General features: G+C 37.3%; 2 protein-coding genes across 2 annotated transcripts; one reads left to right on the forward strand and one right to left on the reverse strand.

The window, feature by feature from the left end:
* The first annotated feature begins 722 nt into the window (after positions 1–722).
* On the forward strand, positions 723–3,481 carry LOC138909424 (uncharacterized). Its single transcript, XM_070200623.1, has 3 exons — positions 723–1,055; positions 2,045–2,344; positions 3,131–3,481. The coding sequence occupies exons 1-3, from the start codon at positions 723–725 to the stop codon at positions 3,479–3,481; spliced, it is 984 nt and encodes a 327-aa protein (XP_070056724.1).
* A 4,845-nt stretch (positions 3,482–8,326) lies between these two features.
* On the reverse strand, positions 8,327–11,776 carry LOC104091822 (protein DETOXIFICATION 16-like). Its single transcript, XM_009597246.3, has 8 exons — positions 11,368–11,776; positions 10,190–10,734; positions 9,957–10,043; positions 9,799–9,855; positions 9,469–9,707; positions 9,264–9,382; positions 9,079–9,165; positions 8,327–8,720 (listed from the first exon to the last, which is right to left on the reverse strand). Exons 1-8 carry the CDS (start codon positions 11,659–11,661, stop codon positions 8,673–8,675), a joined length of 1,476 nt encoding a protein of 491 aa, XP_009595541.1. The 5' UTR covers positions 11,662–11,776; the 3' UTR covers positions 8,327–8,672.
* Between the last annotated feature and the right edge of the window lie 6,541 nt (positions 11,777–18,317).

An 18,317-nucleotide genomic window follows, 5' to 3' on the forward strand; every position in this document is an offset into this window, starting at 1 on the left:
AGAAGTCCTAGTAGAGTCTTGCAGATCGGTGCAGAGACGTCCGTGCTTATCTTCACGAGGCTATATGATGTTAGGAAACTTCTCTTTCTTCATCTCCTATCGTGCAGTTGATATTATACTAAGTGTCTTTCTATTGATCTCTCACAGATGGTGAGAACGCGCACGGCGGATGTACCAGGCGGTCGAGGGGCTGCTCCCCCCGTTGCTAGAGGCCGAGGCAGAGGCAGAGGCAGAGGGAGGGCTCAAGCTCTAGTTAGAGGACGAGGGCGCCCTAGGGTTGTTCCTATTATGCCACATGTGGATCCAGTGGAGGATCATGTTGCTGAGGAGCAGGATGAGGCTCCTGCAGCTGTGCTAGCCCCAACAGATTTCATGACTGCACCGGGATTCCAGGAGGTCATGGGCCGTATGCTGCGACTCATGGACTCTATGACGCATGCTGGTTGATTTCCATCGGACCCTACCACATCTCAGGCATGAGGAGGAGCATAGACCCCTCCTGCTCAGGCTCCAGGGCAGGCCACTGCCGTTTATCAGACCACAGGTACACTACCTGCGGGCGGAGCCCAGCCTAGCGGCTATGCCAGAGGCTGTGCCAGTCGCGACCGATGATCAGCAGAAGAGGCTGGACAGATGGACTAGGCTTCGCCCCTACCTTTGGGGGTGAACGGTCAGAGGACCCCCAGTATTTCATTCACCTGTGCAAGGATAGGCTCCGGAACATGTCGATATTGGAGTCCAACGGGGTAGACTTCACCACTTTTCAGTTTGAGGGCAAGGCCCGTAGATGGTGGCAGGCTTATCTTCTTAGCAGGCCAGCAAGTTCATCTCCCTTGACTTTGGATCAGTTTACACATCTGTTCTTGGAGAAGTATATACCACCTTCTGAGAGAGAGGAGCTTCGGGGTCAGTTTGAGCGACTCCGTCAGGGTCACATGTCTGTGACCAACTATGAGACGATATTCACTGACTTGTCTCGCCATGCAGCTATTATACTTCCCACAGATGCAGATAGGGTGAGGAGGTTCATTGCAGGTCTGCACCCTGAGATTCAGGTACCTATGGCCCGTGAGGCAGATATAGGGAATTGTTTTTTTTAGGTTGTGGATGTTACTCGGAGGATCGAGCGTATTCTCAACCGCAGTGGATAGTTTGCACCGAGGGACAAGCGGCCCCGGCAGTTTGGATAATTCAGTGGTGCCCTACCTGGGGGCAGAGTTCAGTTCATAAGGGGTCAGCTCAGCAGGCCCATGCAGTCAGCACCATCGAATGCTCGGAGTGCAACAACACGACCCTATTTCAGTGCCATTCTAGAGAGTACTTACCGCTCGGTCCTCTAGTGGGTATTCGGGCCATCAGGTCAGACTTCAGGTCAGTAGTCCACCATTCCGGTTGGTTGTTTTGAGTGCGGGGATCTTGGCCGTGTGAAGAGGTTTTGTCCCAGACTTCGGGGCAAGGTTGAGCAGCAGAACTATTGGCCCATGATTACCGCACCAGCTGCCGCACCAGTTGTACGGCCCCCTAAAGGCAGATGGTAGGTGGGTAGGGGCCGTCCTAGAGGTGGAGGCCAGTTAGGTGGCGCTCCATCTAGGTTCTATGCCTTTCCAGCTAGACCAGATGCAGTAGCCTCAGATGTCGTGATCACAAGTATTATTTCTGTTTGCGGTAGGGATGCTACGGTGCTATTTGATCTAGGGTCAACGTATTCATATGTTTCATCTATGTTTGCTCATTTTCTGGGTGTTACTCGCGAGTCCTTGGGTACTTCTTTAATGTATCCACGCTAGTGGGCGATTCTGTTATTGTGGATCGGATTTACCGATCCTGTATCGTGACTTTCTATGGTTATGAGGCTAGAGCGCATCTTCTATTGCTCGATATGACCGACTTTGAGGTCATCCTGGGCATGGACTGGTTGTCTCCATATCATGCCGTCCTTGATTGCCATGCCAAGACTGTTACCTTGGCGATACCAGAGTTGCCTAGGTTGGAGTGGAAGGGTTCATATGTCAGTGCATCTAATCGGGTTATCCCTTTCCTGAAGGTTCAACACATGGTCGAGAAGGGTTGTTTGGCTTATCTAGCTTATGTTCGGGATACTGCTGCAGAGACTCCGATGATTGATTCAGTGCTCATGGTGCAGGAGTTCTCTGATGTGTTTCCTTCTGATCTCCCATGTATGCCACCAGATCGTGATATCGATTTATGTATTGATATGTTTCCAGGTACCCAGCCTATCTCTATTCCACCGTACTACATGGCTCTGAAAGAGTTGAATGAACAACTTGAAGAGTTACTAGCAAAGGGGTTCGTCAGATCTAGTGTGTTGTCTTGGGGTGCACCAGTGCATTGATTACCTTCAATTGAGCAAAGTTACCATTAAGATCAGGTACCCGTTGCCACATATTGATGATTTTTTTTGACCAGTTACAGAGTGCCAGGGTGTTCTATATGATCGACTTGAGATCATGGTATCATCAGCTGAAGATTCGTGCTTCGGATGTTCCGAAGACAGCCTTCCGGACTAGATATGTTCACTATGAGTTTTTGGTTATGTCCTTCGGCTTGACTAACGCTCTTGACGACATTTATGGATTTGATGAACCGAGTATTCATGTCGTATCTTGATTCGTTTTTCATTGTCTTCATTGACGACATATTGATCTACTCGCGTAGTTTGGGGGAGCACGAGCAACATTTAAGATTAGTGCTTTAGACCTTGCGGGAACAAAAGCTATATGCTAAGTTCTTCGAGTGCGAGTTCTGGTTAGATTCTGTGGCATTTTTGGGGCATGTTGTATCAAGCGATGGTATTAAGGTAGATCCCAGGAAGATCGAGGTAGTCTAAAGTTGGCCTCGTCCTACCATAGTGACTGAGATCAGGAGTTTCCTAGGGATAACAAGTTATTATCGCCAGTTTATGGAGGGCTTCTCATCTATTGCAGCACCTTTGACTAGATTGACACAGAAGGATGCTCCATTCCGATGGTCCGAAGATTGTGAGGCGAGCTTTCAGAAGCTCAAGACCGTGTTGACTACAACACCAGTGTTAGTGTTGCCTTCCGGTTCAGGGATGTATACTGTGTATTGCGACACTTCACGCATTGACTTGGGTTTTGTATTGATGTAGGAGGGGCGATTTATTGCATATGCTTCACGTCAGTTGAAACCCCACAAGAAAAATTACCCCATACATGATTTGCAGTTAGCTGCGATAGTTCATGCTCTCAAGATCTGGAGGCGTTATCTTTATGGGGTGTCCTGTGAGTTTTACATCGATCATCGCAGCTTGCAATATTTGGTCAAGCAGAGGGATCTCAATTTGAGGCAGCGCAAGTGGCTTGAGTTACTAAAGGACTATGATATTACCATACTTTATCATTCGGGCAAGGCAAATATGGTTACAGATGCCTTAAGTAGAAAGGCTGAGAGTATGGGGAGTTTGGCATTCATTTCAGCAGAAGAGAGGCCATTGTCTTAGGACATTTAGTCCTTAGCTAACAGACTTGTGAGATTGGATATTTTAGAGCCCAGTCGAGTTCTTGCGTGTGTAATGGCCCAGTCTTTATTACTTGAGCAGATCAAGTCTCGTCAGTATGATGATTCGCACTTGTTGGTTCTTAGGGAGACGGTACTATAGGGTGGTGCCAAGGAGGTTGCTATCGGAGAGGATGGTATTCTGCGGCTCTAGAGTCATCTATGTATTCCTAATGTTGATGGCTTGAGGGAGAAGATTCTAGAAGAGGCGCACAATTCTCGGTATTCTATTCATCCAGGGGCTACGAAGATGTATCGCGACCTGAGGCAGCATTATTGGTGGCGGAGGATGAAGAAGGACGTAGTTGAGTATGTGGCGAGATGTCTAAATTGCTAGCAGGTCAAGTATGAGCAATAGAGGCCAAATGGCCTACTTCAGCAGATGGTTATACTTGAGTGGAAATGGGAGCGCATTACTATGGACTTCGTAATTAGGTTTTTACGGACTTTGAGGAAGTTCAATGCAGTTTGGGTCATTATCGACAGGTTGACCAAGTCGGAACACTTTATTCTGGTTGTGACTACGTATTCTTCAGAGAGATTGGCCTAGATTTACATTCAGGAGATTGTTCGGTTGCATGGTGTGCATGTTTCTATCATTTCAGAGAGAGGCCCTCAGTTCACTTCGCACTTCTTGAGAGCAGTTCAGAGCGAGTTGGGTACCCGGGTAGAGCTCAGTGCGTTCTATCATCTGCAGACCGACGGGCAGTCGGAGGGACAGTTAATATTCTAGAGGATATGCTCAGAGCATGTGTCATTGACTTCGGAGGTCAGTGGGATAGATTCTTTCCCTTGGCCGAGTTTGCTTACAACAACAATTATCAGTCCAGCATCGAGATGGATCCATTTGATGCTTTATTGGTCGGCGATGTCGTTCTCCCATCGGATGGTTTGAGCCCGGCGAGGCTAAGTTATATGGTACTGATTTAGTGAAAGATGCCTTAGAAAAAGGTAAAGTTGATTCAGGAGCGACTTCGCACATCACAGTCCAGATAGAAGAGTTACGCGGATCAGAAGGCGTGTGATCTATCATTTATGGTGGGCGAGAATGTTCTCTTGAAAGTTTCGCCGATGAAGGGAATCATAAGGTTCTTGAAGAAGGGCAAGATGATCCCACGGTTTATTGGCCCATTCGAGGTATTGAGGCTTGTCGAGGAGGTTGCTTATGTGCTTACTTTGCCTCCCAGTCTATCGGGATTTCATCCGATTTTCCACGTGTCTATACTTTGAAGGTCGCATGTGTTAGACTACAATACGGTTCAGCTAAATAAGAGCCTGGGTTATGAGGAGGAGCCAGTTGCCATTGTTGACAGGCAGGTTCACAGGTTGAGGTCTAAGAGGATTTCTGCGGTAAAGGTCCAGTGGAGGAGTCAACTAGTCAAGGAGGCAACTTGGGAGACCAAAGAGGGCATGCAGAGCATAAATCCACACTTATTTAGCATTCCAGGTATGATTCTAGACCAGTTCGATGACGAACATTTGTTTAAGAAATGGAGAATTTAATGACCCGACCAGTCATTTTACTTTCTCGGTCCTCGTTCCCCTAATTAAGACTCCCCGTATGTTATTTTACTATTTTATGACATACATGGATGGTTTGTTCGGGTTTGGAAGGGTTCGGGTTGAAATCGGAATACTTAGTTCCTTAATAGTAGCCTATAATGGTTAAGTTTGACTTGACTCAACGTTTTGAGTAAACGACCTCGGAACTGGGATTTGACGGTCCCAATAGGTTCATGTGATAATTTTGGACTTGGGCGTGTGATTGGATAGGGTTTCGGATGACCCGAGAGCGTTTCAGCGCTTAATATTGAAAGTTGGCGTATTGAAGGTCTTCCAAGTTCTTTAAGTTCGGTTTGGAATAGACTTTGGTGTTATCGAGGTCCGTTTGGGATTCAAATCTTGGAAATAGTTCTGTATGGTGATCTATGACTTGCACGCAAAATTTGGCGTCATTCCGAGTTGATTTGACAGGAATCAGATGCGCATAAGTGTTTTTGGATGTTTTTGAGTTTGATGTTGAATTCATGCATTTTGGCATCCGATTTGTAATTGTGGATGTTATTTTTATGCTTCGATCACGCAAGCGAGTCCGTATTATATTATTGGATATGTGAGTATCTTTGGATAGGGCCCCGGGGGATCCAGATGCGAAATAGATTGGAATCAGACTCGATTTGGGTATGGGGGAAACTGCTGGTGGCTTCAGTTCTAGTGCTTTCGTACCTGCGTGGGTTTAGCCGCAGGTGTGAGCCTGTGATCACAAAAGCGGTTGGAAGTGGGCTGGCCAGTGGTTCGCAAAAGCGACGCTTTTCCGCATAAGAGAAATCGCTTCTGCGATGGAGGATCCGCAGATGCGAAGGAGGGTCAGTAGCCTTGGGTTCGCAGGTGCGACAGCCTTTCCACCTACGTGGCTTTAGCCGTAGGTGTGAGCCTATGATCATAGAAGCGGATAGGAGTGGGCTGACCAGTGGTCCGCAGAAGCGACGCTTTTCCGCAGAAGCGAAATTGCTTCTGCGATGGAGAATCCGCAAATGCGTAGGAGGGCCAGCAAGCTTGGGTTCGCAAGTGCAACAGTCTTTCCGTAGAAGCGGGTCCGCAGAAGCGAGAGCGCATCCACAGAAGAGAAGAGAGGCATCCTGGGCAAAGACCACACTTGCGAGGATTTTTCTGTAGAAGCAGAGCCGCAGATGCGACTGTTTTGGTCGCATGCACGAAATCCCTGGGTCAGTGAGGGCTTTTATTACGAGACTTAGACCCTTTTCCTCACATTTTCATTTAGCCTCGGGAGATTTTGAGAACACTTTAGAGGGGGATTCTTATCAACATCCTAAGGTAAGTAACTCCTACCCATTTTCAAGTTAATTATGCGGATTTTAGGTAGATCAAACATGGAAAAATTATAAAAACTTGAGGGATTTGTGAAGAACCTAGGGTTTTGATAAAAATGGGTTTGACCACGAAATTGGTTATGGAATTGAGTAAAAATTATATATTTGAGTTCGTGAGGCTATGGGTAATATCTATCTTTGAACATTTCTGGAATCCGGGCAAGTTGTCCCCGGGGTAAATTTTAGGAATCTTCTAATTTGGTTTGGGTAATTACTCTAAAAGCTAAATTATGAACTTTTGAGTATATTGATTAAAGTATATAACATTTGACTAGTTTTGGATTGTTCGGCGTCGACTTGAGGCTTTTAAAGTGGATTAGTGGACCGGAAGTGAGCTTGGGAATGAGGTAAGTATCTTGTCTAACCTTGAGGAAATTCATCCCCATAGGTGTATCTTTATTGTGTATTGCTTGTGTGTGCAGCTACGTACGCACGAGGTGACGAGAGTCCGTGTGTAGCTATATTCCATGATATGTCCGGGTTGATTCAGATCCACATCATGCTTTTAATTGTACTATTGTGTTTATCTTACGTATTGTTTGTCTTAAATAGAGCTGAGATTAGGGATTTAAAGTTGCAATTATTGATTTAGCCTTCTTATTTTGAAAAATTGAGGAATACTTAATAACTATGAAAAATCCATGTCTTCTTGCCTCACAAGTACTTCCGCGGGCGAGTAAACTTCTGTATTCTAATGGGATCGGGACGTTCGCCTCGGCAGTATGATAACACCACTCTTATGGGATCTGGCCATTCGTCTCGGCAGTATGATAACACCACTCTTATGCGATCTGGACGTTCGCCTTTGCAGTATGATGGTAATACTATTCTTATGGGATAGTCGTTCGCCTCGGTAGTACTGAGTACCACTATTCTTATGGGATCGGACCGTTCACCTCGGCAACTTCGTGCTTAATAATCGAAACGGGTTCCAGTTTGGATAATTGAGTTAGTGCCTTAACAACCAGTTATGAGATGTTGGTGATGTGTTACAGACTCGTGCTGTATTTATTGTAGTTGCTTTTATTTGTCTCATTGATACCTGTTTTATGCTGACCATGTCTACTTTATGCACTTTTATTATTATTATTAACCTTTAGTAAGTGTCAAGTCGACCCCTCGTTACTACTTCTTCGAGGTTAGACTAAATACTTACTGGGTACGTATTGTTCTTCGTACTCAGGCTACACTTCTGCATTGATGAGCAGGTACTGAGACATGTTCCACCCAGTGGTCACACAGGCGCGTAGCCGGTCATCTACGGAGATCTAGGGGTGAGCTGCTTGCCTTGCTATGATCCGCAGCACCGGAGTCTCCTTCCATCTTATTTACTATTCCTATCTATTACTTTCGGATAGTAGTTTTAGTAGTTTTGGATATTCTCTAGATTGCTCATGTACTCGTGACACCGGGTTTTGGGGACTTGTAGCACTTATGTACTGATGTATTTGTTATTTCGATCACTGCAGAGTATGTATTTATTATGTTGATATTTGTTTAAAAAGACTTAACACAGTTGCATGAAATTTAGTGTAATTAAAAATATGTTAAAAAGGAAAACTTCCATACTAATTTGTTAAAGAGGGGTAAATAAATAGTAGTTACACTTGTGGGTTTGCCTAACAGCGGTGTTAGGCGCAGTCTCGACCAATTGCGAATTTGGATGGTGACAAAATCTCTCTAAAACGCTTTTCAAAAAGTAATTTTAGGGAGAAACTACTTTTCCCTTTCTCAATAACAATTGCTTCTGCTCAAAAGTGCTTTTCTTTTTCTTTTAAATGTTTGCCAAACACCTTAACTTAGAAATAAAAGCATTTCTGGACAAAAAAAAAATATTTTGGGCCAAACATGCTATTAGTTGCCTATAAAGTCCTGCTTGTGCTATACACACATAAAAATATCCACAAGAATTCCTTTATGTTTTACAGGCTGAACTTGTATAATTCTTACATTTAGAATGTCAAAAAGATGAAACATGCAAACTCACTATAAACAACTGTCCTGAATGGGATGTAAGAAATGATAAACTGGAATATAATTCGAAAACATTAGCATATTACATGATACAATCTAACAATCAAAAAAGGCATCCCACAAGGCATCCCGCGTTCACGCCAGGGTTCGAGGAAGAACCGCATCCTAAGGGGTATGATATAGATAGCCTACCATAATGCAAGTATTAGTGGCTGCTTCTACGGCTCAAACCCCCATTCTGATTCCCCGTCCGAGAAGGCGCACCAAATATCATTCAACTAATCCACAAACTTGGACTCTATTTACAGCTTTTCTTGCCTAATATCATAAGATAAAACATAAGTGAGCAAAGTAACACAGTACAATAAAAAGAAACATACTCCATCTTTGTCATAGACTCATATCAAGAAATATCAATTGATATATGGAAGGAAACTATTGATTTTTTATTCAATAAAGAGGCAGTATTTGAACCACAACTGAGTTGATAGCAGAACTGGTGTGGAAAAGATTATACTTATAGTCAAGTGAAAGGGAATGAGCAATCTGTATTGTAATTTGTAAGCACATTCAACCTTACTCATATAATGGTGAAAGATGTTTGATTACTTAAGCCTAGTTTTTCAAAGATTCAACAAAAATTTTAAGGACATTGTACAAAAAGAGAAAGACTCACCTCCTTATCCCAATTAGTGCATATATTTATCGCTATAAGCGCCACATTTTGCACTAACAATGCACAAATGATTCCCATCCATAGTCCCTAAAAGTAGGAACATAAATCAAGAACAGAAGGTTGAGATTTGATTGTGAGTGTTTGAGGGACTGAGGGCAACTATTTAAAGAGTAATAGAGATATACCATTCCTCCAGTGTGGAATACAAATGCAAAGAGCACAGAAGAAGGTAATCCCACAACATAATAAGCCCCAAGATTGATGAATGCACAGAGTTTTTGCCATCCACATCCTCTAGCAGCACCTGAAAAATGCAAAAAACGAGCATAATACTCTTAACACGTTATCGTTCTTGCTCCAACTATCAAAAGCTTGGAGTAATTTTTCAACCTGAAAGCACACATTGGAAACCGTCCAAGAAATCAGATAAAGCAAGCAGAGGCAATATCTTGGCGACATATCTGATTACTTCTTCTTCATTGCTGTATAGCTTCCCCCATACAAAACGAACCAAAATGGTGGTGGTCGTGATTATCAATCCTACTGAGATGGCCACTACCACAATAACATATAAAGCTAATCGTGCTCCTTGTGGACGACCAGCCCCTAGTTCATTTGAAACTCTTGTGCTGAAGGACAAGTTGAGATCTTTTCTTTCAACAACAATGAAGAATAATAATGATACTAATCAGATCATGTGAGAACAATGCATTGACTTACCTTATAGCAGCACCAAGTCCTACTGAAACCATGTATACCATCCAACAAGTATTGAGACTGAAAAGAATTTCAAAGAATTTGTGTAATGGTAGTTATCGATCTTTTCTTGTTCGAAGAAGCAAAATAAGCAATGAGCTTGATGTTAATAGAACACGCACCTTATTGATAATACTGATGTCTCTAATTTAGGATTAGGAAGAAGGCCAGATAATAGAACAACCATCTCAAATGACCAATATTCAAAGCTGTAAATCAGAATGATAAAAAGTAAAATGTTACTCAGTTAGTGGAAAGAACAGAACATAGAAAGCTTAAAGCTGAAATAGAAGACATAATTCATATATGATTTAGAAGACATCGGTTATTTAGGGGAAAATGAGAATAGACTTACCAAATCATAATTGCAGAAGGAATGGCAAGCTTGAGAAAATCCAGAACATCATGCAAAGCTTCCTTTGAAAAACCAGTCCAAGTTTTTCTACAGGCTGGGAAAAATTTAATATAACCAGCTAATAAAAACACATTAACCCAATATGAAATGGCATTAGCCAAAGCAGCCCCTTTGCTTCCAAGACCAATCTTGAATACAAAAATCCAACATATAAGAATGTGGAACAAAGCTGTGAAACCAGAGGTCAACATCATCGGCATCACTATATTTTGAGTCTGTAAAAATCTATTGAGGCATTGAAGTATGCCATACGCGAAAAGTCCCGGGATCATCCATCGATTAAATTGTCCTGCTTCAGCAGATATATCAGGGTCTTGACCACAAGCGATAAGAATGGTGCTGGTGTTGAACCATATCAGTAAAAGCAAAATGCTCAATACAAGAAGAACTAGCATTGCTCTCTGTGTGTAAATGCCAAGCATGTGGTATTGCTTAGCTCCATAGGCTTGCCCACATAATGTTTCCAGTGCACTTCCCATTCCTAACTACCAAAAATTTGTGAGAGACACTAAGTTCAGAAATAAATCAAGGAGTAAAATAATGAACTTTGGAAGTGGGAAAACATCGTCGAGAACTAGAACTTCACAATAAGAAAAGGAACTAGCTCCAATTAGCACATCGTGCACATAGGTGGATTTAGCGTGCATTCTATGAGTTCAACTCAACCCATTACTTTAAGCGCGATATATGTATACATATGCCAAAAAATACTTAAAATGTATACATATAACAAAAAGAGGGGAAATGTCCTACATGTGAGTACGGTCTAAACTATTGATTTAACTAACAGGAAATAACTAATTATGTTTGTGATGAAACCTATTAACCGATCACTGATCCAATTTGAGTAACCTGCAGGATAGACTTCAGCAGAAAACTGAAGAGTAACAGCAACAAGTGATTGAGTTCTGTAGTTCTTCATATAAATTATTGACTCTAGATATATACTAATAGGGAGAAGACAAAATTGTTTCAAGTACCGAATGACACACATTAACACATTTGGAACCTACAAACTCTAAATCATGGATTCGCCTCTGTTCGTGCAAGATAAAAATCAAGTCAACAACCACTTAGCATGATTTGAACAGACAATAGTAGTCAACAAAAGAACTTACCAAAACACTGAATCCAGTGACTGAAGCAAAGGAAGTAGCCATTGAAGCGCCAGAGAGAGCCAACTCTCCTAAGTGGCCAACGAACATTATGCTAATAATTTGCAGACAATACTGCAGAATATTGACTGCTATAAGAGGAACAGCAAGTCCTAGCTGCTTTTTTGCTTCTTCAATAATCTCTCGTTTTCCTATTCCATAATCTTGTTCTTGTGCTTCTTTCTTATCAAAATCATGGCCTGTTGTTTCTTGGTTTGACACTAATAGAGCTTGCAGACCTGAACTTTGACTTTCCATTTTGCTTTTGTCCCTTTTCTGGTTTATTCAAGAAATATAGTCCAAGAAAGAAAGAGGGATATCCATCACGAAATAACACGTTGACCCTTTTTGCATAGACAATGCAATAGTTTAGATTTGGACAATGATTTGTCACGTTATCAAGTTGTGGTTCCCACCATAGATAGCGATCTATTGCATAATAAAAAATTGGTTATCAGAGTTGAAAGAGAGACTGGTCTTTACAAAGTTCATATTTTACCAGATATTGTTCCATTTTTTTAGTGACAGAATCGAGCCATTGAATTTGAACATCTTACACTAATCGGACACCTTCATTGCTCGATTAAATAAGAAAGACAGGATTAAATTGGCAAGAAAATTCAAATTGTGACAAAAAACACTAGGTGATTTATTCTCATATGTCAAAGTTGTTTCCTACGTAATTTGTTCCACTTGTTTCGGTGAAAGATAGCTGGTGCACGAGGAATTAGTTAAGGTTTGCACAAACTGTTCCAACACCATTTATATTAAAAAATCAAATGAAGTATCAGATCTAAAGCTAGAACAATAAAGATAGCTGGTGCACGAGGAATTAGTTAAGGTTTGCACAAACTGTTCCAACACCATTTATATTAAAAAATCAAATGAAGTATCAGATCTAAAGCTAGAACAATTGAATCGTCGTTATTTTTATTGGAATTATGGTAAATCAGCAACAACACGAGCAGATAAATCAACATATACACGAGCAACAACATACTGATTTTACAAAGAATTAACCAATAGGATAAATTAGTGAAGTCGTATAAGTCATACTCTTATTAAAGCTCATGAATCCTGAATCAATAACATTTTTTTTGGTGCAATGACCAGTTGAATATTGTCTCGTTGGCAAAAGCTCTTTATTTTTTCTCTATAATATCTTGATAAAACTTCAATATGTTTGATCTCTAACTACTATATGATTCTTCTTGATAGTGCATAACTACTTAATGAAAAAGGAAATAACCTCACAAATCTCACTGTTCGGTTATATAGTATTGGTAAATCATTCTGCTTCAACGTTAGGTGGAAATATATAAGGGAAAAGATTACTTTTAGCCCGCGGCCTAAATTATTTACATCCATAACCACAAAGGTGTATAAAAGTTGTATTATTTTTGTATATTACATATATATATATATATATATATATATATATATATATATATTTTTCGGCTATTATTTTAAGAGTGGTTATACAGTGTCATTTTTTCAATATATATAACTTGACAGCACTTTAAATCGGGCCAATTATGGCCCATGGATATTTGGGTTAAAAGTTCCGTGGGCCGCTCGGCCTTACCAGTGGTCTTTAAATCAGGCGAAGTGCACAAATACTTTAGTGAAGAATTAGTTTAAATAGCGGTCCACCCAACCGCTTAAACTAAAAATAGCGAGTGAATGTATAATATAAGTATAATCCATATATAATATGTGTATAATCATGTAAAATCAGTATATAATTTATATATATCAGCTAAAAATATAAACTGTAAATTTGACCGATTATTTCTGTAAAAATCCTAAGATCACTGTTTAAAACCTAACCAGTATTTAATAACTGTTTTAAACGTAGCCACTTTGTAATACGTTCCTGATTATGCAACCATGAAATCTCCTGACTCGGCTTCCTCTCTCATTTCTTCGGCCATCCTTCCAACAACTACGTGGCTAGGATTTAAGGGAATGAAAGATGAGCACTGGGATAAGAGGATAGGGTTAATTAATTATGTTCGTCAGGAAATGTTAATGGATCGAACTCTTGAAACTCAGTTTTTTTTTTCTATGAGCAAAAGAAGAGTCTCGACAAATCTCCATGTGAATATATAGTCTACTTTAATTTAATGGAAGTTAAAGATTCAAAGAGAACAGAATACCCTACTTGTATCAGTTAATCTTCATTTCAAAACATAAGATTAAGATATTCACAAGAGAATTTTATAAATACGCCTCTGGATTTTTTTTCGTTAAGCATTACATCTGTTCAGGCTCTAAATTGTTACCAAGGTTGTGAAGGTGTATACTACTTAATTCTTATGTTCGGAAAGTTATATGAATGTTTAAAGAAGGAGACAAGTAGTTTGAAATTGCTTAAGGGAAGAAGATGCATTAGTTGCGTAATATATCCCAATATTTAATGAATTATTTATGAGCTATATATCAAATTAAATCTCTTTGAGTCTAGTTTTCAAAACTTCATATTGTTCGTCATTCTGATATTCATATGAAAAGTTATGATCTTTTTACTGAAGAATAGCATAACAGCAATCTAGTCCCGAAATTTACCCTGACACGGTATGTCATGCGGCATGTGGCACGAGGTGTCAAAGTAATTTAGGCAGATGTACAAAAATTCAAGCCTTTAAAAATTTCTCTCGGCACAATGTGCCATGAGATGTGTGACACAGCGTGTCAGGTCAAATTTGACATATATGTCGAGTAACATTGTATACCCGTCAAGACAAATGAAAAGAAATAAATACTAGCTCCGATCCCTAATAATGTGTCTTATAGCCATATCAATTAATACCAGCTGGCCCATAGGGTTCTTTTTTCATAAATAAAGCTAAATTTGGTGTCACTTTCTTTTCTTTCTTTGTTCGTCCTAACTACTGGGAGTATTTCTTTTTGCTCCTCCTTTTTTGATCTGCTATGTAATGACCAATGAAGTATGATTTTTTTTAAAGGAGGACTCCTCCGGTGGGGAGAGGAAGAAATAAATTAAGCTAGCGTTTGGCCATAGATTTCTAAATTTGTTTTGAAATATCTGATTTGGATGTAGTTTGGTTTGAAAATGAAAATGTGTTTGGATATCAGTTTTCAAAACATATTTTTCAAATTTATTTTGAAAAAACATGAAACATGATTTATACCCACAAGTTTTAAAAACTATCACAAATACCCAACAGTACCATTATCAATAACATTTATTATATTATCGCAAACCATAGTCCTGAACATATATAAATTTGATACAAAATTATCATTCTTATAATAAACTACATGATACATTATCAGGTGACCGAGAAGATGAAACAACATTGTTACAAAATAATAAATGGTGGGCTCTTTTATAAAATACAAAAGTTTTGGGCAATTTTTAAAAAATGTAATAGTGATATTTGGGATTTTGCCAAAATGTAGGCAAAATCTATGACCAAACATGTGCTTGCCAAATAAAACCTAAATTTATTTTGGCAAAATCTATGGCCAAACGGGTCCTAAAAATAGTTTCAATAGATTCAGCAGAGTATGTGGTATTTGAAATTAAAAATAGTTTCAATAGAAAAGTAACTTTTTTTCCTTTAAAACTATGTGGTATTTGAAACGCATTAATTCGACTAATCCAAAGATTATATTTCCAAGTGATGAATCTCATTTATTTCACCACATCCTTGGCAGTGCGGAGTAACTTCTAAAATGTGAGGCAAGCAATTTAAAGGTTTTTGTACGACATGTTTGACAATTTTGTCTTCCTAGAAAATGGAAAATAACGTTAGTATTTGCACGGTCAAAACAATTGACCACAATTATCATTTTTTTTTTATAGTTCAAATGCTTTTGTTTGAATATATTTTGAGAATATGTTATACATGTTTAAATCTGGAAGGCAAATTAGCCAAATTTGAATATAATAAACTAAATCATCTAATTCTTTTTCGAATAGAGAAAGAGTACAAAGATGTTTTAGTTTCGAACAGAGAAAGAGTACATAAATATCTTTAGCATGAAATATTAATATACTAGAGTAGCACTTTTCGTTGCAAATGTCTAGATTTGTTAAATAGATATTATATTTTCTAAATTCTAAATATGTCTAAAATGCTATCTAATTTTTTTTTGTTGAAGTATTAAAAAAGACATCATGCTATACTAAACTCTCGCTTTACTTTATTTAAAGTACTTAGGGTCTGTTTGGAAAGTCACATCTAATTGGAATTGGTGTACTTACCAAGGTAGTAATTACATAACTTAGTAATTACACAATATAGTAACGATGACCTGTTTGTTTGTCATAAAGTAATTACAAGCGTACTGCTTGATTGCACAAGTGTAATTACATGTTAGATTAAATTTTAAATGAAATAATTATCAAAACTTAAAAGTAAATACGGCAAAGGGCCAGATATACCTCTCTACTTTCGAAAATGATCTAAGAATACCCCTCATTATACTATTGGGTTATCTATACCCCTGCAGTCATACTTTGGGTTCAAATATACCCCTCATTTAAACGGAGGGACACGTGTCATCGTCCTGTTGATTAATTCTAAATATCTCCTAATTAATTAAAAACACTCATTATCCATACCCGAAAAATAATTTTTTTTATAAAAACTGGAAAAAACTAAAAAAATATTTTTACTAAAAACTGAAAAAAATGAAAATATTTTTTTTCCAGTTTTTACAAAAAACTACTTTAAAAAAACTGAAAAATATTTTCTAAAACAATATTTTTGTAAAAACTGAAAAAAAACTGAAAAGCAATTTTCTAAAGCAATTAAAAACTGAAAAAAACTGAAATATTTTTAACTAAAAACTGAAAAAAAAGAAAATATTTGTTTTTTCAGTTTTTACAAAAACACTGTTTTAGAAATTTGCTTTTTAGTTTTTTTTTCAGTTTTTATAAAAATATTATTTTAGAAAATATTTTTCAGCTTTTTTTAAAGCAGGTATTTTTGTAAAAACTGGGGAAAAAATATTTTTGTTTTTTTTCAGTTTTTAGTAAAAATAATTTCAGTTTTTACAAAAAATATTGCTTTAGAAAATTGATTTTCAGCTTTTTTATTTTTAGTTTTTTCAAAAATATTGTTTTAGAAAATATTTTTCAGTTTTTTCTAAAGCAGTGTTTTTGTAAAAACTGGAAAAAATTACTTTTCGGGTATGATTAATGGGTCTTTTTAATTAATTAGAAGATATTTAGAATTGACCAACATGACGATGACACGTGTCCCTCCGTTTAAATGAGGGGTATATTTGAACCCAAAGTATGACTGCATGAGTATAGATAACCCAATAGTATAACGAGGGGTATTCTTAGACCATTGTCGAAAGTAGAGCGATATATTTGGCCCTTTGCCGAAGTTAATTTAATAAATATATGCCTATAAATGATTTTTTATAAGTATAAATGATATTAGATTTGGTATTTAAGATGCATATTTTTTCTTGCATATACATTAATTAGTACTCATATATTTATAACTAATATTGTAAAAATAATTGATATATATTTTTCAAATTAATAATATTTAGTTTAAATAATTATAGAAACTAAAAACATACGTCTTGTAAGAACATCATGGAATGCATGTTTGATAAAATAAATTAATATTTATAAATATAATACCATAACATTATTCAAATATTTGACAAAACTAATCTATCAATTCTAACTAAAAATGAACTACATGCAATGTGGAATAACAAGTCAATACTACTAAAAATCCAAAAAATAAAAAAATAGTTTAACATATGTCAAATTCCAACATAATAAAAATAAGTTCTAATACAACTTAAGATTAGGAAACATAATAAGTTAATAATCTCATTCAACAACGAAATTCTACTTTAATGACATCACTCATTATATGCCAAGTTTGTTAATGACTCATTATTTCTAATATTAGGAGGTGTAGTTTCAAAAACTAGAATAATAACGCCGTTACACTAAATGAAGAAAATAAAACAAATATGAAATAAAATATACGTGCAACATGGAATCACAAGAAGTAAAGGTAGAGAAATAAAAGATAAATAATGTACGAAGAAAAATATATTTAAAAATAAAAAAAACAAATTAAAAGGTAAAAATAAAATAAAAAGAAATTAAAATAACAAAATAAAAAGTTATAAAGAAAATAAATTAAAATAAAAATAAAAAGGAAAGAAATTAAAAAGTAACCTTATAATTACACAGTATAATAACCACCAATTCTTGCAACATGGAATCACAAGAAGTAAAGGTAGAGAAATAAAAGATAAATAATGTACGAAGAAAAATATATTTAAAAATAAAAAAAACAAATTAAAAGGTAAAAATAAAATAAAAAGAAATTAAAATAACAAAATAAAAAGTTATAAAGAAAATAAATTAAAATAAAAATAAAAAGGAAAGAAATTAAAAAGTAACCTTATAATTACACAGTATAATAACCACCAATTCTTGCAACATGGAATCACAAGAAGTAAAGGTAGAGAAATAAAAGATAAATAATGTACGAAGAAAAATATATTTAAAAATAAAAAAAACAAATTAAAAGGTAAAAATAAAATAAAAAGAAATTAAAATAACAAAATAAAAAGTTATAAAGAAAATAAATTAAAATAAAAATAAAAAGGAAAGAAATTAAAAAGTAACCTTATAATTACACAGTATAATAACCACCAATTCTTACCTTCCCATTGAGAATTGGAGAGTGTAATTACACCTCTTCAATTACACCCAATTTCATGCCGACCAAGTAATTACTTGGACAGACAAACATGCCAAACTGTATAATTACATTCAGTTACACCTAAATCCAATTCGGAGGTGGCTTTCCAAACAGGTTTTAATTTTTTAATAAATCATCCGTTAGCCACAAACAGGAGGAGAAATTTTTATGAATTTAACCCCTAAACAGAGTGAA

Source organism: Nicotiana tomentosiformis, chromosome 4 (genome assembly GCF_000390325.3).
Source record: "Nicotiana tomentosiformis chromosome 4, ASM39032v3, whole genome shotgun sequence".
Taxonomy (NCBI): domain Eukaryota; kingdom Viridiplantae; phylum Streptophyta; class Magnoliopsida; order Solanales; family Solanaceae; genus Nicotiana; species Nicotiana tomentosiformis.

Excerpts from the sequence above, each read along its gene's own strand:
- LOC138909424 (XM_070200623.1), top strand. The coding sequence starts at position 723 with ATGTCGATATTGGAGTCCAACGGGGTAGACTTCACCACTTTTCAGTTT. Across the intron at positions 1,056-2,044 it reads GTCTGCACCCTGAGATTCAG|GTTCAACACATGGTCGAGAA; the intron begins GTACCTATGGCC and ends CCTTTCCTGAAG. Across the intron at positions 2,345-3,130 it reads TGTTGTCTTGGGGTGCACCA|GAGGGGCGATTTATTGCATA; the intron begins GTGCATTGATTA and ends GTATTGATGTAG.
- LOC104091822 (XM_009597246.3), bottom strand. The coding sequence starts at position 11,661 with ATGGAAAGTCAAAGTTCAGGTCTGCAAGCTCTATTAGTGTCAAACCAA. Across the intron at positions 9,856-9,956 it reads ACATCAGTATTATCAATAAG|TCTCAATACTTGTTGGATGG; the intron begins GTGCGTGTTCTA and ends AATTCTTTTCAG. Across the intron at positions 8,721-9,078 it reads GCACTAATTGGGATAAGGAG|GCAAGAAAAGCTGTAAATAG; the intron begins GTGAGTCTTTCT and ends TTATGATATTAG.